The sequence below is a fragment of the Panulirus ornatus genome, chromosome 5, assembly GCF_036320965.1.
Source record: "Panulirus ornatus isolate Po-2019 chromosome 5, ASM3632096v1, whole genome shotgun sequence".
NCBI lineage: Eukaryota > Metazoa > Arthropoda > Malacostraca > Decapoda > Palinuridae > Panulirus > Panulirus ornatus.
The window spans coordinates 38,502,406-38,527,619 of record NC_092228.1 but is presented as its reverse complement, the minus strand read 5'-3'; the positions used below and the strand labels follow the sequence as shown (position 1 = coordinate 38,527,619).

At 52.5% G+C, this 25,214-nt stretch overlaps 1 protein-coding gene across 1 annotated transcript in view; it reads right to left on the bottom strand.

The window, feature by feature from the left end:
* LOC139748666 (uncharacterized) overlaps positions 1 to 25,214 on the bottom strand; it is a 93,299-nt gene that overhangs the window by 31,700 nt on the left and 36,385 nt on the right. Inside the window, 2 exon segments of the mRNA XM_071661930.1 lie at positions 139 to 295; positions 808 to 924. Coding sequence (XP_071518031.1) covers positions 139 to 295; positions 808 to 924 — 274 coding nt within the window.

Below are 25,214 nucleotides of genomic sequence, written 5' to 3'. Positions count from 1 at the left end.
GATGATTGAGGACATATGTAACGCCGACGACAGCATACTGAGTGTAACAGTGTGTATGTTACATGTTCAGTGAGCCACGTAGGAGTGTACACACCTCTGTAGGGAGTCGGGTCATGACGACAAACATACACAACGTACGTGGCCGTTGTCGTCCAATTGGTTGTTGGTCAACTTGAGCTTGTCGAAGGAGAGGACCTGCTTCATCCACTGACCGCCCTTAGCTGGGGAGTCTGGGTGTACGTGGATCCTGGGTGGTGAGTTGGGGTCTGCCTTCCCTGCCACGATCCAGGACGAGCTGTGGGAGGAGGTGATGGTGACGTGTGTAGATAGTGATGATGATGACTCATACAGACCAAGCTTGGGCGTGCAGACAGACCACTACAGGTACAGACTGGCATTTCTAAGACAGGGGTGACAGACCCACTGTTTACTAACACACACACACACGGGAGAACGAACGCCCTCTCATTCATACAAAGAAAGACATATAATTTTGAACATAGTGGAACGACTCACATACACACGAATATATCTAACACGTGTGATGTAATACACATGAAATGTGGTCTAAACTATTTGCCTCTAGGCATCCCGAGAATCGAACCCCAGTCATCAGTGTGATAGCCAGATAGCCAGCTAGCTCATCGTGGCCTGGGGGTTTGGTTACCTGGCTTCCACAGTGATGACCCGGGGTTCGATTCGCGGGGTGCCTAGTGGTAAATAGTTTACGGCAGATGAGTGCATTACAAGATGTATTAATACAACAGATATCAGTAGGTACACACACAGAGAGAGGCAGTGACAAACCTGTGAAAGGCGTATCTGTAGCGTTTGTCGTCCACAGGAACAAAATCCATCATAAGCATGTAGTCACTGCTGGCGTCCATACCAAGAAGCCTCACTTGGAACGTGGGAAACATCCGCCTGTTGACGTCACACATGATAACACATTACGACCACATGTTAGCATTGATGACGTCACACATGATAACACATTACGACCACATGTTAGGAATGATGACGTCACACATGATAATACATGACGACTACCTTACATGTTAGCAATGATACGGCACGAAATGTTACAGTAGTAGGGTCAGGAAGGTGGATGATTACAGATACGGTCAGGAGGATGGTCACTATTGTGGGTACGCCTAAACCTTAGCAGAATTTGCTGGTCATTATCCATGTGAGGACGCCACTATGATCCCTGGATGTGATGACCTGGCCATGTGAGGACAACAGTATGACCCCTGGATGTGATGACCTGGTCATGTGAGAAGGCCAGTATGACCCCTGGATGTGATGACCTGGTCATGTGAGAAGGCCAGTATGACCCCTGGATGTGATGACCTGGACATGTGAGGACGCCAGTATGACCCCTGGATGTGGTGACCTGGACATGTGAGGACGCCAATATGACCCCTGGATGTGATGACCTGGCCATGTGAGAAGGCCAGTATGACCCCTGGATGTGATGACCTGGTCATGTGAGAAGGCCAGTATGACCCCTGGATGTGATGACCTGGTCATGTGAGAAGGCCAGTATAACCCCTGGATATGATGACCTGGACATGTGAGAAGGCCAGTATGACCCCTGGATGTGATGACCTGGTCATGTGAGAAGGCCAGTATGACCCCTGGATGTGATGACCTGGTCATGTGAGAAGGCCAGTATGACCCCTGGATGTGATGACCTGGTCATGTGAGAAGGCCAGTATGACCCCTGGATGTGATGACCTGGTCATGTGAGAAGGCCAGTATGACCCCTGGATGTGATGACCTGGTCATGTGAGAAGGCCAGTATGACCCCTGGATGTGATGACCTGGTCATGTGAGAAGGCCAGTATGACCCCTGGATGTGATGACCTGGTCATGTGAGAAGGCCAGTATGACCCCTGGATGTGATGACCTGGTCATGTGAGAAGGCCAGTATGACCCCTGGATGTGATGACCTGGTCATGTGAGAAGGCCAGTATGACCCCTGGATGTGATGACCTGGTCATGTGAGAAGGCCAGTATGACCCCTGGATGTGATGACCTGGTCATGTGAGAAGGCCAGTATGACCCCTGGATGTGATGACCTGGTCATGTGAGAAGGCCAGTATGACCCCTGGATGTGATGACCTGGTCATGTGAGAAGGCCAGTATGACCCCTGGATGTGATGACCTGGTCATGTGAGAAGGCCAGTATGACCCCTGGATGTGATGACCTGGTCATGTGAGAAGGCCAGTATGACCCCTGGATGTGATGACCTGGTCATGTGAGAAGGCCAGTATGACCCCTGGATGTGATGACCTGGTCATGTGAGAAGGCCAGTATGACCCCTGGATGTGATGACCTGGTCATGTGAGAAGGCCAGTATGACCCCTGGATGTGATGACCTGGTCATGTGAGAAGGCCAGTATGACCCCTGGATGTGATGACCTGGTCATGTGAGAAGGCCAGTATGACCCCTGGATGTGATGACCTGGTCATGTGAGAAGGCCAGTATGACCCCTGGATGTGATGACCTGGTCATGTGAGAAGGCCAGTATGACCCCTGGATGTGATGACCTGGTCATGTGAGAAGGCCAGTATGACCCCTGGATGTGATGACCTGGTCATGTGAGAAGGCCAGTATGACCCCTGGATGTGATGACCTGGTCATGTGAGAAGGCCAGTATGACCCCTGGATGTGATGACCTGGTCATGTGAGAAGGCCAGTATGACCCCTGGATGTGATGACCTGGTCATGTGAGAAGGCCAGTATGACCCCTGGATGTGATGACCTGGTCATGTGAGAAGGCCAGTATGACCCCTGGATGTGATGACCTGGTCATGTGAGAAGGCCAGTATGACCCCTGGATGTGATGACCTGGTCATGTGAGAAGGCCAGTATGACCCCTGGATGTGATGACCTGGTCATGTGAGAAGGCCAGTATGACCCCTGGATGTGATGACCTGGTCATGTGAGAAGGCCAGTATGACCCCTGGATGTGATGACCTGGTCATGTGAGAAGGCCAGTATGACCCCTGGATGTGATGACCTGGTCATGTGAGAAGGCCAGTATGACCCCTGGATGTGATGACCTGGTCATGTGAGAAGGCCAGTATGACCCCTGGATGTGATGACCTGGTCATGTGAGAAGGCCAGTATGACCCCTGGATGTGATGACCTGGTCATGTGAGAAGGCCAGTATGACCCCTGGATGTGATGACCTGGTCATGTGAGAAGGCCAGTATGACCCCTGGATGTGATGACCTGGTCATGTGAGAAGGCCAGTATGACCCCTGGATGTGATGACCTGGTCATGTGAGAAGGCCAGTATGACCCCTGGATGTGATGACCTGGTCATGTGAGAAGGCCAGTATGACCCCTGGATGTGATGACCTGGTCATGTGAGAAGGCCAGTATGACCCCTGGATGTGATGACCTGGTCATGTGAGAAGGCCAGTATGACCCCTGGATGTGATGACCTGGTCATGTGAGAAGGCCAGTATGACCCCTGGATGTGATGACCTGGTCATGTGAGAAGGCCAGTATGACCCCTGGATGTGATGACCTGGTCATGTGAGAAGGCCAGTATGACCCCTGGATGTGATGACCTGGTCATGTGAGAAGGCCAGTATGACCCCTGGATGTGATGACCTGGTCATGTGAGAAGGCCAGTATGACCCCTGGATGTGATGACCTGGTCATGTGAGAAGGCCAGTATGACCCCTGGATGTGATGACCTGGTCATGTGAGAAGGCCAGTATGACCCCTGGATGTGATGACCTGGTCATGTGAGAAGGCCAGTATGACCCCTGGATGTGATGACCTGGTCATGTGAGAAGGCCAGTATGACCCCTGGATGTGATGACCTGGTCATGTGAGAAGGCCAGTATGACCCCTGGATGTGATGACCTGGTCATGTGAGAAGGCCAGTATGACCCCTGGATGTGATGACCTGGTCATGTGAGAAGGCCAGTATGACCCCTGGATGTGATGACCTGGTCATGTGAGAAGGCCAGTATGACCCCTGGATGTGATGACCTGGTCATGTGAGAAGGCCAGTATGACCCCTGGATGTGATGACCTGGTCATGTGAGAAGGCCAGTATGACCCCTGGATGTGATGACCTGGTCATGTGAGAAGGCCAGTATGACCCCTGGATGTGATGACCTGGTCATGTGAGAAGGCCAGTATGACCCCTGGATGTGATGACCTGGTCATGTGAGAAGGCCAGTATGACCCCTGGATGTGATGACCTGGTCATGTGAGAAGGCCAGTATGACCCCTGGATGTGATGACCTGGTCATGTGAGAAGGCCAGTATGACCCCTGGATGTGATGACCTGGTCATGTGAGAAGGCCAGTATGACCCCTGGATGTGATGACCTGGTCATGTGAGAAGGCCAGTATGACCCCTGGATGTGATGACCTGGTCATGTGAGAAGGCCAGTATGACCCCTGGATGTGATGACCTGGTCATGTGAGAAGGCCAGTATGACCCCTGGATGTGATGACCTGGTCATGTGAGAAGGCCAGTATGACCCCTGGATGTGATGACCTGGTCATGTGAGAAGGCCAGTATGACCCCTGGATGTGATGACCTGGTCATGTGAGAAGGCCAGTATGACCCCTGGATGTGATGACCTGGTCATGTGAGAAGGCCAGTATGACCCCTGGATGTGATGACCTGGTCATGTGAGAAGGCCAGTATGACCCCTGGATGTGATGACCTGGTCATGTGAGAAGGCCAGTATGACCCCTGGATGTGATGACCTGGTCATGTGAGAAGGCCAGTATGACCCCTGGATGTGATGACCTGGTCATGTGAGAAGGCCAGTATGACCCCTGGATGTGATGACCTGGTCATGTGAGAAGGCCAGTATGACCCCTGGATGTGATGACCTGGTCATGTGAGAAGGCCAGTATGACCCCTGGATGTGATGACCTGGTCATGTGAGAAGGCCAGTATGACCCCTGGATGTGATGACCTGGTCATGTGAGAAGGCCAGTATGACCCCTGGATGTGATGACCTGGTCATGTGAGAAGGCCAGTATGACCCCTGGATGTGATGACCTGGTCATGTGAGAAGGCCAGTATGACCCCTGGATGTGATGACCTGGTCATGTGAGAAGGCCAGTATGACCCCTGGATGTGATGACCTGGTCATGTGAGAAGGCCAGTATGACCCCTGGATGTGATGACCTGGTCATGTGAGAAGGCCAGTATGACCCCTGGATGTGATGACCTGGTCATGTGAGAAGGCCAGTATGACCCCTGGATGTGATGACCTGGTCATGTGAGAAGGCCAGTATGACCCCTGGATGTGATGACCTGGTCATGTGAGAAGGCCAGTATGACCCCTGGATGTGATGACCTGGTCATGTGAGAAGGCCAGTATGACCCCTGGATGTGATGACCTGGTCATGTGAGAAGGCCAGTATGACCCCTGGATGTGATGACCTGGTCATGTGAGAAGGCCAGTATGACCCCTGGATGTGATGACCTGGTCATGTGAGAAGGCCAGTATGACCCCTGGATGTGATGACCTGGTCATGTGAGAAGGCCAGTATGACCCCTGGATGTGATGACCTGGTCATGTGAGAAGGCCAGTATGACCCCTGGATGTGATGACCTGGTCATGTGAGAAGGCCAGTATGACCCCTGGATGTGATGACCTGGTCATGTGAGAAGGCCAGTATGACCCCTGGATGTGATGACCTGGTCATGTGAGAAGGCCAGTATGACCCCTGGATGTGATGACCTGGTCATGTGAGAAGGCCAGTATGACCCCTGGATGTGATGACCTGGTCATGTGAGAAGGCCAGTATGACCCCTGGATGTGATGACCTGGTCATGTGAGAAGGCCAGTATGACCCCTGGATGTGATGACCTGGTCATGTGAGAAGGCCAGTATGACCCCTGGATGTGATGACCTGGTCATGTGAGAAGGCCAGTATGACCCCTGGATGTGATGACCTGGTCATGTGAGAAGGCCAGTATGACCCCTGGATGTGATGACCTGGTCATGTGAGAAGGCCAGTATGACCCCTGGATGTGATGACCTGGTCATGTGAGAAGGCCAGTATGACCCCTGGATGTGATGACCTGGTCATGTGAGAAGGCCAGTATGACCCCTGGATGTGATGACCTGGTCATGTGAGAAGGCCAGTATGACCCCTGGATGTGATGACCTGGTCATGTGAGAAGGCCAGTATGACCCCTGGATGTGATGACCTGGTCATGTGAGAAGGCCAGTATGACCCCTGGATGTGATGACCTGGTCATGTGAGAAGGCCAGTATGACCCCTGGATGTGATGACCTGGTCATGTGAGAAGGCCAGTATGACCCCTGGATGTGATGACCTGGTCATGTGAGAAGGCCAGTATGACCCCTGGATGTGATGACCTGGTCATGTGAGAAGGCCAGTATGACCCCTGGATGTGATGACCTGGTCATGTGAGAAGGCCAGTATGACCCCTGGATGTGATGACCTGGTCATGTGAGAAGGCCAGTATGACCCCTGGATGTGATGACCTGGTCATGTGAGAAGGCCAGTATGACCCCTGGATGTGATGACCTGGTCATGTGAGAAGGCCAGTATGACCCCTGGATGTGATGACCTGGTCATGTGAGAAGGCCAGTATGACCCCTGGATGTGATGACCTGGTCATGTGAGAAGGCCAGTATGACCCCTGGATGTGATGACCTGGTCATGTGAGAAGGCCAGTATGACCCCTGGATGTGATGACCTGGTCATGTGAGAAGGCCAGTATGACCCCTGGATGTGATGACCTGGTCATGTGAGAAGGCCAGTATGACCCCTGGATGTGATGACCTGGTCATGTGAGAAGGCCAGTATGACCCCTGGATGTGATGACCTGGTCATGTGAGAAGGCCAGTATGACCCCTGGATGTGATGACCTGGTCATGTGAGAAGGCCAGTATGACCCCTGGATGTGATGACCTGGTCATGTGAGAAGGCCAGTATGACCCCTGGATGTGATGACCTGGTCATGTGAGAAGGCCAGTATGACCCCTGGATGTGATGACCTGGTCATGTGAGAAGGCCAGTATGACCCCTGGATGTGATGACCTGGTCATGTGAGAAGGCCAGTATGACCCCTGGATGTGATGACCTGGTCATGTGAGAAGGCCAGTATGACCCCTGGATGTGATGACCTGGTCATGTGAGAAGGCCAGTATGACCCCTGGATGTGATGACCTGGTCATGTGAGAAGGCCAGTATGACCCCTGGATGTGATGACCTGGTCATGTGAGAAGGCCAGTATGACCCCTGGATGTGATGACCTGGTCATGTGAGAAGGCCAGTATGACCCCTGGATGTGATGACCTGGTCATGTGAGAAGGCCAGTATGACCCCTGGATGTGATGACCTGGTCATGTGAGAAGGCCAGTATGACCCCTGGATGTGATGACCTGGTCATGTGAGAAGGCCAGTATGACCCCTGGATGTGATGACCTGGTCATGTGAGAAGGCCAGTATGACCCCTGGATGTGATGACCTGGTCATGTGAGAAGGCCAGTATGACCCCTGGATGTGATGACCTGGTCATGTGAGAAGGCCAGTATGACCCCTGGATGTGATGACCTGGTCATGTGAGAAGGCCAGTATGACCCCTGGATGTGATGACCTGGTCATGTGAGAAGGCCAGTATGACCCCTGGATGTGATGACCTGGTCATGTGAGAAGGCCAGTATGACCCCTGGATGTGATGACCTGGTCATGTGAGAAGGCCAGTATGACCCCTGGATGTGATGACCTGGTCATGTGAGAAGGCCAGTATGACCCCTGGATGTGATGACCTGGTCATGTGAGAAGGCCAGTATGACCCCTGGATGTGATGACCTGGTCATGTGAGAAGGCCAGTATGACCCCTGGATGTGATGACCTGGTCATGTGAGAAGGCCAGTATGACCCCTGGATGTGATGACCTGGTCATGTGAGAAGGCCAGTATGACCCCTGGATGTGATGACCTGGTCATGTGAGAAGGCCAGTATGACCCCTGGATGTGATGACCTGGTCATGTGAGAAGGCCAGTATGACCCCTGGATGTGATGACCTGGTCATGTGAGAAGGCCAGTATGACCCCTGGATGTGATGACCTGGTCATGTGAGAAGGCCAGTATGACCCCTGGATGTGATGACCTGGTCATGTGAGAAGGCCAGTATGACCCCTGGATGTGATGACCTGGTCATGTGAGAAGGCCAGTATGACCCCTGGATGTGATGACCTGGTCATGTGAGAAGGCCAGTATGACCCCTGGATGTGATGACCTGGTCATGTGAGAAGGCCAGTATGACCCCTGGATGTGATGACCTGGTCATGTGAGAAGGCCAGTATGACCCCTGGATGTGATGACCTGGTCATGTGAGAAGGCCAGTATGACCCCTGGATGTGATGACCTGGTCATGTGAGAAGGCCAGTATGACCCCTGGATGTGATGACCTGGTCATGTGAGAAGGCCAGTATGACCCCTGGATGTGATGACCTGGTCATGTGAGAAGGCCAGTATGACCCCTGGATGTGATGACCTGGTCATGTGAGAAGGCCAGTATGACCCCTGGATGTGATGACCTGGTCATGTGAGAAGGCCAGTATGACCCCTGGATGTGATGACCTGGTCATGTGAGAAGGCCAGTATGACCCCTGGATGTGATGACCTGGTCATGTGAGAAGGCCAGTATGACCCCTGGATGTGATGACCTGGTCATGTGAGAAGGCCAGTATGACCCCTGGATGTGATGACCTGGTCATGTGAGAAGGCCAGTATGACCCCTGGATGTGATGACCTGGTCATGTGAGAAGGCCAGTATGACCCCTGGATGTGATGACCTGGTCATGTGAGAAGGCCAGTATGACCCCTGGATGTGATGACCTGGTCATGTGAGAAGGCCAGTATGACCCCTGGATGTGATGACCTGGTCATGTGAGAAGGCCAGTATGACCCCTGGATGTGATGACCTGGTCATGTGAGAAGGCCAGTATGACCCCTGGATGTGATGACCTGGTCATGTGAGAAGGCCAGTATGACCCCTGGATGTGATGACCTGGTCATGTGAGAAGGCCAGTATGACCCCTGGATGTGATGACCTGGTCATGTGAGAAGGCCAGTATGACCCCTGGATGTGATGACCTGGTCATGTGAGAAGGCCAGTATGACCCCTGGATGTGATGACCTGGTCATGTGAGAAGGCCAGTATGACCCCTGGATGTGATGACCTGGTCATGTGAGAAGGCCAGTATGACCCCTGGATGTGATGACCTGGTCATGTGAGAAGGCCAGTATGACCCCTGGATGTGATGACCTGGTCATGTGAGAAGGCCAGTATGACCCCTGGATGTGATGACCTGGTCATGTGAGAAGGCCAGTATGACCCCTGGATGTGATGACCTGGTCATGTGAGAAGGCCAGTATGACCCCTGGATGTGATGACCTGGTCATGTGAGAAGGCCAGTATGACCCCTGGATGTGATGACCTGGTCATGTGAGAAGGCCAGTATGACCCCTGGATGTGATGACCTGGTCATGTGAGAAGGCCAGTATGACCCCTGGATGTGATGACCTGGTCATGTGAGAAGGCCAGTATGACCCCTGGATGTGATGACCTGGTCATGTGAGAAGGCCAGTATGACCCCTGGATGTGATGACCTGGTCATGTGAGAAGGCCAGTATGACCCCTGGATGTGATGACCTGGTCATGTGAGAAGGCCAGTATGACCCCTGGATGTGATGACCTGGTCATGTGAGAAGGCCAGTATGACCCCTGGATGTGATGACCTGGTCATGTGAGAAGGCCAGTATGACCCCTGGATGTGATGACCTGGTCATGTGAGAAGGCCAGTATGACCCCTGGATGTGATGACCTGGTCATGTGAGAAGGCCAGTATGACCCCTGGATGTGATGACCTGGTCATGTGAGAAGGCCAGTATGACCCCTGGATGTGATGACCTGGTCATGTGAGAAGGCCAGTATGACCCCTGGATGTGATGACCTGGTCATGTGAGAAGGCCAGTATGACCCCTGGATGTGATGACCTGGTCATGTGAGAAGGCCAGTATGACCCCTGGATGTGATGACCTGGTCATGTGAGAAGGCCAGTATGACCCCTGGATGTGATGACCTGGTCATGTGAGAAGGCCAGTATGACCCCTGGATGTGATGACCTGGTCATGTGAGAAGGCCAGTATGACCCCTGGATGTGATGACCTGGTCATGTGAGAAGGCCAGTATGACCCCTGGATGTGATGACCTGGTCATGTGAGAAGGCCAGTATGACCCCTGGATGTGATGACCTGGTCATGTGAGAAGGCCAGTATGACCCCTGGATGTGATGACCTGGTCATGTGAGAAGGCCAGTATGACCCCTGGATGTGATGACCTGGTCATGTGAGAAGGCCAGTATGACCCCTGGATGTGATGACCTGGTCATGTGAGAAGGCCAGTATGACCCCTGGATGTGATGACCTGGTCATGTGAGAAGGCCAGTATGACCCCTGGATGTGATGACCTGGTCATGTGAGAAGGCCAGTATGACCCCTGGATGTGATGACCTGGTCATGTGAGAAGGCCAGTATGACCCCTGGATGTGATGACCTGGTCATGTGAGAAGGCCAGTATGACCCCTGGATGTGATGACCTGGTCATGTGAGAAGGCCAGTATGACCCCTGGATGTGATGACCTGGTCATGTGAGAAGGCCAGTATGACCCCTGGATGTGATGACCTGGTCATGTGAGAAGGCCAGTATGACCCCTGGATGTGATGACCTGGTCATGTGAGAAGGCCAGTATGACCCCTGGATGTGATGACCTGGTCATGTGAGAAGGCCAGTATGACCCCTGGATGTGATGACCTGGTCATGTGAGAAGGCCAGTATGACCCCTGGATGTGATGACCTGGTCATGTGAGAAGGCCAGTATGACCCCTGGATGTGATGACCTGGTCATGTGAGAAGGCCAGTATGACCCCTGGATGTGATGACCTGGTCATGTGAGAAGGCCAGTATGACCCCTGGATGTGATGACCTGGTCATGTGAGAAGGCCAGTATGACCCCTGGATGTGATGACCTGGTCATGTGAGAAGGCCAGTATGACCCCTGGATGTGATGACCTGGTCATGTGAGAAGGCCAGTATGACCCCTGGATGTGATGACCTGGTCATGTGAGAAGGCCAGTATGACCCCTGGATGTGATGACCTGGTCATGTGAGAAGGCCAGTATGACCCCTGGATGTGATGACCTGGTCATGTGAGAAGGCCAGTATGACCCCTGGATGTGATGACCTGGTCATGTGAGAAGGCCAGTATGACCCCTGGATGTGATGACCTGGTCATGTGAGAAGGCCAGTATGACCCCTGGATGTGATGACCTGGTCATGTGAGAAGGCCAGTATGACCCCTGGATGTGATGACCTGGTCATGTGAGAAGGCCAGTATGACCCCTGGATGTGATGACCTGGTCATGTGAGAAGGCCAGTATGACCCCTGGATGTGATGACCTGGTCATGTGAGAAGGCCAGTATGACCCCTGGATGTGATGACCTGGTCATGTGAGAAGGCCAGTATGACCCCTGGATGTGATGACCTGGTCATGTGAGAAGGCCAGTATGACCCCTGGATGTGATGACCTGGTCATGGAAGATGGAAAATTAAACTTTTAAAAGAGATATGATGTCATGATTCCCCTCCCGCCATACCTGTATGAACTCTCACACAACAATGTGTTCATACGTTCGTGGGGTCAAGATGGCCGCCCATATAAACCTGCACCAACATTCTTCACTCAACCCAACACCATGGTCTCCTGTGTTATCACCCACACTATGGTCTCCGCTCCTGCCCGACACCAGCGCTTGCGTGAACATGATGTTCCTGTGAGGTCTCCCGGACCACAGCCCTGGTGACGTCCGTCCAACCCACCACCTCGGGGGACGTCCGTCCAACCCACCACCTCGGGTGACGTCCGTCCAACCCACCACCTCGGGGGACGTCCGTCCAACCCACCACCTCGGGGGACGTCCGTCGGACCCACCACCTCGGGGGACGTCCGTCCAACCCACCACCTCGGGTGACGTCCGTCCAACCCACCACCTCGGGGGACGTCCGTCCAACCCACCACCTCGGGGGACGTCCGTCGGACCCACCACCTCGAGGGACGTCCGTCGGGCGCACTAGCCTGAAGGACTCCAACTGCCACAACATCCGGACACAACACCACCGTTTATATAGAGGTGTCCGTGCGTCCGCCCGGCCGTGGCTGGGATTCATTGCATGTGATTTACGAGGCGGCGAACGTGACTGACAGATTAGCACAAGTGTTTGTGGTGGGCCCCGGCTGACCAGGGTCCCCACACAACGAGTCAATCATCCAGAGGGAGAGAGAACGTTACGATAAAGACATTATTACTGATAAAGATGGTGGATTATAGCTGTTGTTGCCATGGTCTACTGAGAGAGACTGTACAGTGCGCCACTGTATATGTACAGGATCACAGGGGCCAGGCCCTGGCTGGTATTACATGCTGAAGCAATGGTTTTCTGGAAGACTGATCATCTTGTTTCTAAAACTATTGACCGTTTTGGTCTGTTCTGTGTAACTTTCTCTCAAAAACTTTTATTGAAACGGAAACATGTGGCAACTTCAGTGGATTTCTAAGATTGATACCACAATTGTTATAATCAGTTACCAAACTCAAAACTGATACTTGGCTTTTTTTTCTCGTTATTTCCGGTCACAATCGTTAAATGATCAATTATATTTCCGTGTTGAATAATCCATTTTGATGATTGTAGGCAAACACCCAAGTGAGTCCTCCATGATGGCCTGTATCGCTCCTTAATGATATGAATTTCTCACCTATGATATATATAATTAAAGTTCATTTTATGTTTGGTCAGAAAAATGATATACAATTTGTTTTGATGTCTTGTTATGAGTTTGAGATTGTAAGAGTGACGAACTTTGTGTTAACTGAGGCTGAACTAAAGGACAAGTCATCCATGTGTGAACGTAAACATGAAACTCATGTAATATAATCAAGATATTCAAGTACAATCTCCATTACCGCCCGCTGGTTCCTGACTGACCCTTGGTGCAATAATTATCTAAATGTAATCTACACTTTCTTATAAAATTTCCATGGTAGTACAGATATAACATTCTTCTTATTATTATCGATATTATTGATATCATTATCATTATTATTATTATTATTATTATTATTATTATTATTATTATTATTATTATTATTATTATTATCCCTTCGTACAAGATGGCGTTATCTCTCATGGGGTTTGCCTGTTGTTGTTGTTGTTGTTGTTGTTGTTGTTGTTGTTGATGTAAGGACTGGTGGCTTCTGCTGTCTGTGTGACTTGAAACATCGAGGAATGTAAATCCTCTTTCTCTCCTGCAGCAGTTAATCTGGTCATGGACCATCAAGTGTCGTGTTCTCTCTCCTGCCAGATACCACCAGGCCTTCCTATACACCTCGCCAGCTTCTCCCCGACTCCCTCCTCCAACCACTTCCTGCAGCCCCTCCTACCGTGCCTCCCTGCCCGTCCCTCGCCTCATAACTCAGGCTTGTTGGGCCAAGCGTGAGTCGTAGGCATTAGAGAAGTTACACTAGAGAAAAGCTTGTTGACAGTGGCTCTCAGTGGTGGGACAGGCGCGGGCAGAGGGCGTGTGATAGTGTCGTGTCCCGCGAGCGAGACAATCTGCCCTCCCGACCCAACCCGCCTCTTAATTGGATTTTCTGAAGGGCGTGTGGGCAGGCGGCCCTGGGAACGATAGAACATGGCAAGTGGCACACTCCCAACCCTTCCCATCCCGGGCGCGACAGAACGTAGGGCAAGTGACACTCCACGTCCGACGGCGACGCTGTAGGAGCGGGGGTTCGTGTGTCAGCCAGCCAAGTGGTGGTCAGGAACCGCTGGTCAACACAGGTGGCCAGAAACACCTCGTCCCGGGCCACAGCAGGGCCGCCCGCTGGCCCACTCAGCACGGGATGGTAGGCCACCCTGAACTGGGAGATGGGCCACCCAGTACAGGGACTTGGGCCACCCAGTATTGCGAGTTGGGCCACCTTGTACTGGGAGTTGGGCCACCCAGTACTGGGAGGTGGGCCACCCAGTACTGGGTTGTAGGCCACCCAGTACTGGGAAGTAGGCCACCCAGTACAGGGAGTTGGGCCACCCAGTACTGGGAGGTGGGCCACCCAGTACTGGGAAGTAGGCCACCCAGTACAGGGAGTTGGGCCACCCAGTACTGGGTTGTAGGCCACCCAGTACTGGGAAGTAGGCCACCCAGTACAGGGAGTTGGGCCACCCAGTACTGGGAGGTAGGCCACCCAGTACTGGGTTTTGGGCCACCCAGTACTGGGAGGTGGGCCACCCAGTACTGGGTTGTAGGCCACCCAGTACTGGGTGATGGGCCATCCAGTACTGGGAGGTGGGCCACCCAGTACTGGATTGTGGGCCACCCAGCACTGAGTTGTGGGCCACCCAGTAATGGGTTGTGAACCACCCAGTACTGGGTTGTGGGACCACCCAGTACTGGGTTGTGGGCCACCCAGTACTGGGTTGTGGGCCACCCAAGAGATAATTAGAGGGCAGGAGCCGGCCTTGACGTGGGGGGCGGTCTGGGGCCGCAACTCGACCCTCGCCTGTGCTAAGTGCAACTGCAGCCCCTGGCCCCCCCAGACCCCCCACCACCCACGCACGTGCCACATCATTTATCCCAGGACGAGCAGTGACATCTCAAGAAGTAACTAATGGCGATAATGTTTTCACAATAGACTTACTTGTCAGTGTATAAACAAACCAAGATTTTGAAAGTCAAAGATAAGTCATCAGAAGGAGGCAATACGGTCGCTATCAGGTGTACGTCCACACTGATAACCTCCTCATCTCTGGCCAGGAGAAACATCACGAGTGTTTTGTTTACTGCGTCATCCTCGTGTAACTGGTCCAGTAGTAGTTGGAATGACTTTCGTTACCCAGGACATACAAGGCTACCCCATTATCTTCCCCAGGATGAACAAGGACACCCATACGTTCTCTACCTCGCAGTAATACAGAAATCCCCTTGTATATCCCGGGACGAACAAGGGCGAAATATTCTCTGCCCTGGGACAAACTGGGATAAAAGTATTGGTTTCCTGAGGAGGGAGAATAACGGGCTATATCGTGCCCCAGGAACAGACGACGTCATGTGGTTAGTAGCTAGTCGTGCTCGGGTTGTTGGAGGAGCAGGAGACTGATGTGTTGAGAAGGTTAGCCTCACCTACCCACGTTAACCTGGCAACAGGTGAGGTGAGTACTTCAGTGTTGCTTGGTTCTTACTCTTGGTGAACCATGACACTTGCAACACCACCTGATCCCTCCCTCCCTCCCTCCCTCACTTATCCTGGCTCGTATTAACACTACTTTATGATAAGTCTTGTAGTGGTCAGTCATGATGATACCTGCAATGCACCATAACAAAACCCATAATGAAGTTTGTTCTTACACTAATGGTGGCCACTGTGGTTGAAGAAACTCTCTTAATCTTGTTATTCTCCAGTGGGACACTTGGCCAGGTGTTTCTCAATGATCATATTATGTTTTCCTCAATCATACTAATTTTACACAGTGTTCTGCCCTGCTTCCCTCTTCCTGTAGTCCTCCAGCAATGTTATTATTGAAGGATTTTGGCTATGTCTGTGTACGAAGCTGTCTTTTGTTTAATGTTTGTGTACGAAGCTGTCTTTTGTTTAATGTTTGTGTACGAAGCTGTCTTTTGTTTAATGTTTGTGTACGAAGCTGTCTTTTGTTTAATGTTTGTGTACGAAGCTGTCTTTTGTTTAATGTTTGTGTACGAAGCTGTCTTTTCTTTAATGACATTTTGTTGATTTGTCCACCATTACCACAACACGTCCATCATTACCTTCCTGAGGCAAACGATGCAAGCCTATAGTATAGTGGTACACCTGCTGACCTGCTCCATGAGGTGCAGGTCAAAGGTCATACCATCATACCCAAGGATCGTGGTCCTCCTACAGCTGATCTCTCTCTCTCTCTCTCTCTCTCTCTCTCTCTCTCTCTCTCTCTCTCTCTCTCTCTCTCTCTCTCTCTCTCTCTCTCTCTCTCTCTCTCTCTCTCTCTCTCTCTCTCTCTCTCTCTCTCTCTCTCTCTCTCTCTCTCTCTCTCTCTCTCTCTCTCTCTCTCTCTCTCTCTCTCTCTCTCTCTCTCTCTCTCTCTCTCTCTCTCTCTCTCTCTCTCCTCTCTCTCTCTCTCTCTCTCTCTCTCTCTCTCTCTCTCTCTCTCTCTCTCTCTCTCTCTCTCTCTCTCTCTCTCTCTCTCTCTCTCTCTCTCTCTCTCTCTCTCTCTCTCTCTCTCTCTCTCTCTCTCTCTCTCTCTCTCTCTCTCTCTCTCTCTCTCTCTCTCTCTCTCTCTCTCTCTCTCTCTCTCTCTCTCTCTCTCTCTCTCTCTCTCTCTCTCTCTCTCTCTCTCTCTCTCTCCTCTCTCTCTCTCTCTCTCTCTCTCTCTCTCTCTCTCTCTCTCTCTCTCTCTCTCTCTCTCTCTCTCTCTCTCTCTCTCATTCATCCAACCTATACAAAACTGGTCCTGTACTGCACAAAACTGGCCTCGTACTGTGATGGTGTACAGCACTGGTCGTGTACTACACTTAACTGTCATATCGTCCGCCCTACACATCAGCCTCGTCTTGTTTTCTTCCTCAATATTTTCTTAACATACAGAGATGTTGTCTTGCCCAAGACTGGAGAGGCAAGTGAAGCTATCACACACACACACACACACACACACACACACACACACACACACACACACACACACACACACACACACACACACACACACACACACACACACACACACACACACACATACACACACACACACATACAGAGATGTTGTCTTGCCCAAGACTGGAGAGGCAAGTGAAGCTATCACACACACACACACACACACACACACACACACACACACACACACACACACACACACACATACACACACACACACACACACACACACACACACACACACACACACACACACACACACACACACATACACACACACACACATACAGAGATGTTGTCTTGCCCAAGACTGGAGAGGCAAGTGAAGCTATCACACACACACACACACACACACACACACACACACACACACACACACACACACACACACATACACACAGTTAATTTCTAAATCGAAAAACACTTTCACTGGGTCGCTGCAGCTCCAGAGTTGCGTTGCAATAAGTAGCAGGAAAAGCTTGGACCCATTTAAAGAGATAATCTCTCCGACGTAATGTACTACCTTTCTTCCACTGACGATGATACAACTGTACATAAGGTAACTTTGACGGACAACCTAACCACATGCAGGCAGAGTCCAATGACGTCCTGTATATAACATACATGTATACTGCCCCTACACCCTCTACCACAGTGGGCCGAGTCCACGTGGATACTGCCCCTGTAGCCTCTTCCCAGCATCTATGTAGCCTCTCTCCTAGCACCTCCAGTCCTTCTACAATCTCCCTACCTACCGTCCACACCACCTTGTGTGAACTACACCCTAAACCCTCTCCCCGGCACCCATGGATTCATTCTAGCACCCCAAGCATCTACTTCACCCCTGGACCCCTCTACCCAGAATCTCGAATGTGTTACCACACCTGATCCCTCTCCCCAGCACTTCTAGACACTCTCCCCAGCAACCCTAGGCACTCTCCCCAGCAACCCTAGACACTCTCCCCAGCAACCCTAAGCACTCTCCCCAACACCTGTGCTGTGTATACCCCATGCTTGAACATGTGCACCCCTCCGTGATATCTGCACCATCCCTGGACTGTCTCCACCTCTCCTGGACAATCTTCACCACCCTTAGACCATATATAATGGTGTATACGTTTCCATGTAGGGATGGTATACGCACCATATATAGTGGCGTATACATATATAGTGGTACGTATACGTTTCCATGCAGGAGGGGTTTACGTACCATATATAGTGGGGTATACATTGCATGTAGGGGTGGTATATGTACCATATAGAGTGGAGTGTAAGTTGCATATATGTGATGTGAGAGGGACTTGTTGAGCAGGCAGGTATGGATGATTCATGACTGCCACAACTCACCTGAACACTACCTACCTAGTCATGCATGAGTGTGTGGGGCAGCTGTAGGTCAAACCTGCTCATATACAACCTTATAGTAAGTCATACACCTTGTGAGTGACACAACAGATAGTGTGTTATATTCTTTACAACACCTCTGCTCCTCCTCCTCTGATGACACATAAACCAACACTTTCTGCCATGTTATCAACATTGTTGTGAGCGGTACTGACCCAGTCTGTACCCCAGGGTGGTACAGTATCACCATGTGTACCTGTACTGGTCCAGTACAGGGTGGTACAGTATCACCATGTGTACCTGTACTGGTCCAGTACAGGGTGGTACAGTATCACCATGTGTACCTGTACTGGTCCAGTACAGGGTGGTACAGTATCACCATGTGTACCTGTACTGGTCCAGTACAGGGTGGTACAGTATCACCATGTGTACCTGTACTGGTCCAGTACAGGGTAGTACAGTATCACCATGTGTACCTGTACTGGTCCAGTACAGGGTGGTACAGTAGTATAACGTGTTCATCTGCAGATATACTTAGGTTCTTCCTCTTATGTTTATAGTGTTGAGGCTTGTCAGGCCTTGTTAATGTTACGTCTTAACGTGAAGGTTTAAGGCAAATTACCTCATGCATCACTGTTGGCACACCTCATAACTACTACCCAATAACCTCATTACCCATAAATCATCATGATAATAGACTTCAAAATGTCAAAAGAAGTTGGTCCAATATATATAGTTGGGGAAAAACTCATTAAGAAGTGTGAGGGGAAGTCAGTAATGTGGCCCCAGGCAAATTGGTGTCACGTGGGTTCCCCACTAATGGCCCCGGCTCTCGTTAAGGGCGGCAACCACACATTAAAACCCTCCATCCAAAACAATAGAAAACGACCAATGTAAACATTGGCCAGAAAAGACTGGGGTAAACTACAACCGTGGCACCCCCTGCCCTGGTGCCCCGCAGCCTTCCCTACCCTGCCCTGGTGCCCCCCAGCCTTCCCTACCCTGCCCTGGAGGCTCCCAGCCTTCCCTACCCTGCCTTGGTGCCCCTAAGCCTTCCCTACCCTGCCCTGGAGGCTCCCAGCCTTCCCTACCCTGACCTGGTGCCCCCCAGCCTTCCCTACCCTGCCCTGGTGCCCCCCAGCCTTCCCTACCCTGCCCTGGAGGCTCCCAGCCTTCCCTACCCTGCCCTGGTGCCCCTAAGCCTTCCCTACCCTGCCCTGGTGCCCCCCAGCCTTCCCTGCCCTGCCCTGGTGCCCCCCAGCCTTCCCTACCCTGCCCTGGAGGCTCCCAGCCTTCCCTACCCTGCCCTGGTGCCCCTAAGCCTTCCCTACCCTGCCCTGGTGCCCCCAGCCTTTCCTACCCTGCCCTGGAGGCTCCCAGCCTTCCCTACCCTGACCTGGTGCCCCCCAGCCTTCCCTACCCTGCCCTGGTGCCCCCCAGCCTTCCCTACCCTGCCCTGGAGGCTCCCAGCCTTCCCTACCCTGCCCTGGTGCCCCTAAGCCTTCCCTACCCTGCCCTGGTGCCCCCCAGCCTTCCTACCCTGCCCTGGAGGCTCCCAGCCTTCCCTACCCTGCCCTGGTGCCCCTAAGCCTTCCCTACCCTGCCCTGGTGCCCCCAGCCTTTCCTACCCTGCCCTAGAGGCTCCCAGCCTTCCCTACCCTGCCCTGGTGCCCCTAAGCCTTCCCTACCCTGCCCTGGTGCCCCCCAGCCTTCCCTACCCTGCCCTGGAGGCCCCCCAGCCTTCCCTACCCTGCCCTGGTGCCCCCCAGCCTTCCCTGCCCTGCCCTGGTGCCCCCCAGCCTTCCCTACCCTGCCCTGGTGCCCCCCAGCCTTCCCTACCCTGCCCTGGAGGCCCCCCAGCCTTCCCTACCCTGCCCTGGTGCCCCCCAGCCTTCCCTACCCTGCCCTGGTGCCCCCCAGCCTTCCCTACCCTGCCCTGGAGGCCCCCCAGCCTTCCCTACCCTGCCCTGGTGCCCCTAAGCCTTCCCTACCCTGCCCTGGAGGCCCCCCAGCCTTCCCTACCCTGCCCTGGTGCCCCCCCAGCCTTCCCTGCCCTGCCCTGGTGCCCCCCAGCCTTCCCTACCCTGCCCTGGTGCCCCCCAGCCTTCCCTACCCTGCCCTGGAGGCCCCCCCAGCCTTCCCTACCCTGCCCTGGTGCCCCCCAGCCTTCCCTACCCTGCCCTGGTGCCCCCCAGCCTTCCCTACCCTGCCCTGGTGCCCCCCAGCCTTCCCTACCCTGCCCTGGAGGCCCCCCAGCCTTCCCTACCCTGCCCTGGTGCCCCTAAGCCTTCCCTACCCTGCCCTGGAGGCTCCCAGCCTTCATTGCCCTGCCCTGGTGCCCCTAAGCCTTCCCTACCCTGCCCTGGAGGCTCCCAGCCTTCCCTACCCTGACCTGGTGCCCCCCAGCCTTCCCTACCCTGCCCTGGTGCCCCCCAGCCTTCCCTACCCTGCCCTGGAGGCTCCCAGCCTTGCCTACCCTGCCCTGGTGCCCCTAAGCCTTCCCTACCCTGCCCTGGTGCCCCCAGCCTTTCCTACCCTGCCCTGGAGGCTCCCAGCCTTCCCTACCCTGCCCTGGTGCCCCTAAGCCTTCCCTACCCTGCCCTGGTGCCCCCCAGCCTTCCCTACCCTGCCCTGGTGCCCCCCAGCCTTCCCTACCCTGCCCTGGAGGCCCCCCAGCCTTCCCTACCCTGCCCTGGTGCCCCCCAGCCTTCCCTACCCTGCCCTGGTGCCCCTAAGCCTTCCCTACCCTGCCCTGGTGCCCCCAGCCTTTCCTACCCTGCCCTGGAGGCTCCCAGCCTTCCCTACCCTGCCCTGGTGCCCCTAAGCCTTCCCTACCCTGCCCTGGTGCCCCCAGCCTTTCCTACCCTGCCCTGGAGGCTCCCAGCCTTCCCTACCCTGCCCTGGTGCCCCTAAGCCTTCCCTACCCTGCCCTGGTGCCCCTAAGCCTTCCCTACCCTGCCCTGGTGCCCCCCAGCCTTCCCTGCCCTGCCCTGGTGCCCCCCAGCCTTCCCTACCCTGCCCTGGTGCCCCCTAGCCTTCCCTACCTTGCCCTGGAGGCTCCCAGCCTTCCCTACCCTGCCCTGGTGCCCCCCAGCCTTCCCTACCCTGTCCTGGTGCCCCCCAGCCTTCCCTACCCTGCCCTGGTGCCCCTAAGCCTTCCCTACCCTGCCCTGGTGCCCCTAAGCCTTCCCTACCCTGCCCTGGTGCCCCCCCAGCCTTCCCTACCCTGCCCTGGAGTCCCCCAGCCTTCCCTACCCTGCCCTGGTGCCCCCCAGCCTTCCCTACCCTGCCCTGGAGGCCCCCCAGCCTTCCCTACCCTGCCCTGGAGGCCCCCAGCCTTCCCTACCCTGCCCTGGAGGCCCCCAGCCTTCCCTACCCTGCCCTGGTGCCCCCCAGCCTTCCCTACCCTGCCCTGGTGCCCCCCCAGCCTTCCCTACCCTGCCCTGGAGGCCCCCAGCCTTCCCTACCCTGCCCTGGTGCCCCCCAGCCTTCCCTACCCTGCCCTGGAGGCCCCCCAGCCTTCCCTACCCTGCCCTGGAGGCCCCAAGCCTTCCCTACCCTGCCCTGGAGGCCCCCAGCCTCCCCTACCCTGCCCTGGAGGCCTCCAGCCTTCCCTACCCTGCCCTGGTGTCCCCCAGCCTTCCCTACCCTGCCCTAGTGCCCCTAGGCCTTCCCTACCCTGCCCTGGTGCCCCCCAGCCTTCCCTACCCTGCCCTGGTGCCCCCCAGCCTTCCCTACCCTGCCCTGGAGTCCCCCAGCCTTCCCTACCCTGCCCTGGAGGCCCCCAGCCTTCCCTACCCTGTCCTGGTGCCCCCCAGCCTCCGCTACCCTGCCCTGGAGCCCCCAGCCTCCTCTGCTCTGTTGCCCCCCAGCCTCTCCTGCCGAGCCCTGATGCCCCCAGCCTGCCTTGGTCGTATGTATGTATGTACGTTTTCGTGACAATAAACACACATATTTATCTGTCTTAATAAACTGGTTTGATCGAGTCTTTTGCTTCAGTTGGATAGCACTGTATTCCCTCCAAAGGCTGGCAGTTATATTGCGTGTGTCTTCACTGTGTTATAATAATAAGAACGTCGTCTTCTCTCCTTTTGTCCAAAACATGTTTTGTGAGATACTGATATCTGTGGTCAATATTTCTCAGATACTGATATCTGTGGTCAATATTTTGATATCTGTGGTCAATGTTTTGATATCTGTGGTCAATATTTCTCAGATACTGATATCTGTGATGAATATTTCGTTGGTTCAGAGTGACTTGATGAAGTAAACACGAGGCTTTTGGTCGTAGTGTTAGGTTAAGTTAGTAACATGTTTTAGTGTTAACTTTCCCTCTTAATGTATTCGTTATCTGACCATCACTCATTTTCTTTCGTAAATTCCATGAATTGTTCGCTCTCTCAGTTCGTTATGTGCTACAGGCGGGTTGACCCTCACACACCCCTCCTCGCTGGTCTTGACTCCGCCCTCATCCCATGTGTGTGACCCCATATGTGTCACCTGGGCCAGCATGACCATATGTGGCCCCATATGTGTCACATGGGCCAGCATGACCATATGTAGCCCCATATGTGTCACCTAGGCCAGCATGACCATATGTGGTAGAAGTAATGTCTATCATGTTTTTATCATGTGAAGTAATTGGTAAATGTCATTAATGTCTCTGATAACCAGTTATCGCTACCCAGACTCACCCCTGCCGCGGTTTACTACTTCCTCTCTCTCTCTCTCTCTCTCTCTCTCTCTCTCTCTCTCTCTCTCTCTCTCTCTCTCTCTCTCTCTCTCTCTCTCTCTCTCTCTCTCTCTATTTTTGTTTCTTTTTTTCTTTTTTCTTCGTACTATTCGCCATTTCCCGCACCAGCGAGGTAGCGTTAAGTACAGAGGACTGAGCCTTTGAGGGAAGTCCTCACTTGGCCCCCTTCTCTGTTCCTTCTTCTGGAAAATTAAAACCGAGAGGGGAGGATTTCCAGCCCCCCGCTCCCTTCCCTTTTAGTCGCCTTCTACGACACGCAGGGAATACGTGGGAAGTATTCTTTCTCCCCTATCCCTAGCCTCAGGGAAGCAAGTTGTTAGAAGCAGTGAAAAGTTTTTATCGAGGATGTAAGTCATGTGTGCGTGTAGGAAGAGAGGAAAGTGATTGGTTCTCAGTGAATGTAAGGTTTGCGGCAGGGGTGTGTGATGTCTCCATGGTTGTTTAATTTGTTTATGGATGGGGTTGTTAGGGAGGTGAATGCAAGAGTTTTGGAAAGAGGGGCAAGTATGAAGTCTGTTGTGGATGAGAGAGCTTGGGAAGTGAGTCAGTTGTTGTTCGCTGATGATACAGCGCTGGTGGCTGATTCATGTGAGAAACTGCAGAAGCTGGTGACTGAGTTTGGTAAAGTGTGTGAAAGAAGAAAGTTAAGAGTAAATGTGAATAAGAGCAAGGTTATTAGGTACAGTAGGGTTGAGGGTCAAGTCAATTGGGAGGTAAGTTTGAATGGAGAAAAACTGGAGGAAGTAAAGTGTTTTAGATATCTGGGAGTGGATCTGGCAGCGGATGGAACCATGGAAGCGGAAGTGAATCATAGGGTGGGGGAGGGGGCGAAAATCCTGGGAGCCTTGAAGAATGTGTGGAAGTCGAGAACATTATCTCGGAAAGCAAAAATGGGTATGTTTGAAGGAATAGTGGTTCCAACAATGTTGTATGGTTGCGAGGCGTGGGCTATGGATAGAGTTGTGCGCAGGAGGGTGGATGTGCTGGAAATGAGATGTTTGAGGACAATGTGTGGTGTGAGGTGGTTTGATCGAGTAAGTAATGTAAGGGTAAGAGAGATGTGTGGAAATAAAAAGAGCGTGGTTGAGAGAGCAGAAGAGGGTGTTTTGAAATGGTTTGGGCACATGGAGAGAATGAGTGAGGAAAGATTGACCAAGAGGATATATGTGTCGGAGGTGGAGGGAATGAGAAGTGGGAGACCAAATTGGAGGTGGAAAGATGGAGTGAAAAAGATTTTGAGTGATCGGGGCCTGAGCATGCAGGAGGGTAAAAGGCGGGCAAGGAATAGAGTGAATTGGATCGATGTGGTATACCGGGATTGACGTGCTGTTAGTGGATTCAATCAGGGCATGTGAAGCGTCTGGGGTAAACCATGGAAAGTTCTGTGGGGCCTAGATGTGGAAAGGGAGCTGTGGTTTCGGGCATTATTGCATGACAGCTAGAGACTGAGTGTGAACGAATGGGGCCTTTGTTGTCTTTTCCTAGCGCTACCTCGCACACATGAGGGGGGAGGGGGATGGTATTCCATGTGTGGCGAGGTGGCGATGGGAATGAATAAAGGCAGACAGTGTGAATTGTGTGCATGGGTATATATGTATGTGTCTGTGTGTGTATATATATGTGTACATTGAGATGTATAGGTATGTATATTTGCGTGTGTGGACGTGTATGTATATACATGTGTATGGGGGTGGGTTGGGCCATTTCTTTCGTCTGTTTCCTTGCGCTACCTCGCAAACGCGGGAGACAGCGACAAAGCAAAATAAATAAAAAATAAATAAATATATATATATATATATATATATATATATATATATATATATATATATATATATATATATATATATATATATATTCCTATGAGTCCACGGGGAAAATGAAACACGAAAAGTGTTTCATTTTCCCCGTGGACTCATAGGAATATCTTGATCACGCGCAAAATTGTGATCCTTTCCAATATATATATATATATATATATATATATATATATATATATATATATATATATATATATATATAATGTGTTTTTTAGGTTGGGATGGTGATAGGCAGGCTGCAGAACATGAGAGAATGTAAGGTAATAATAAACTGTGGGAAAGGCAGTGTTGGCCAGTTTATTTACCGAAGCTGTAGCAATAAACCCACAACACTAAGACTAAAGGAGGTCACTATGCTCACCCTTGACCCCTGTAGTCTCAACTATATAATTAGGGAAGTTTGGTGTGATGACTCCCATACTGGTACACACACACACACACACACACACACACACACACACACACCAGGTTCCACAGTTCTGGTACCAATGTTTG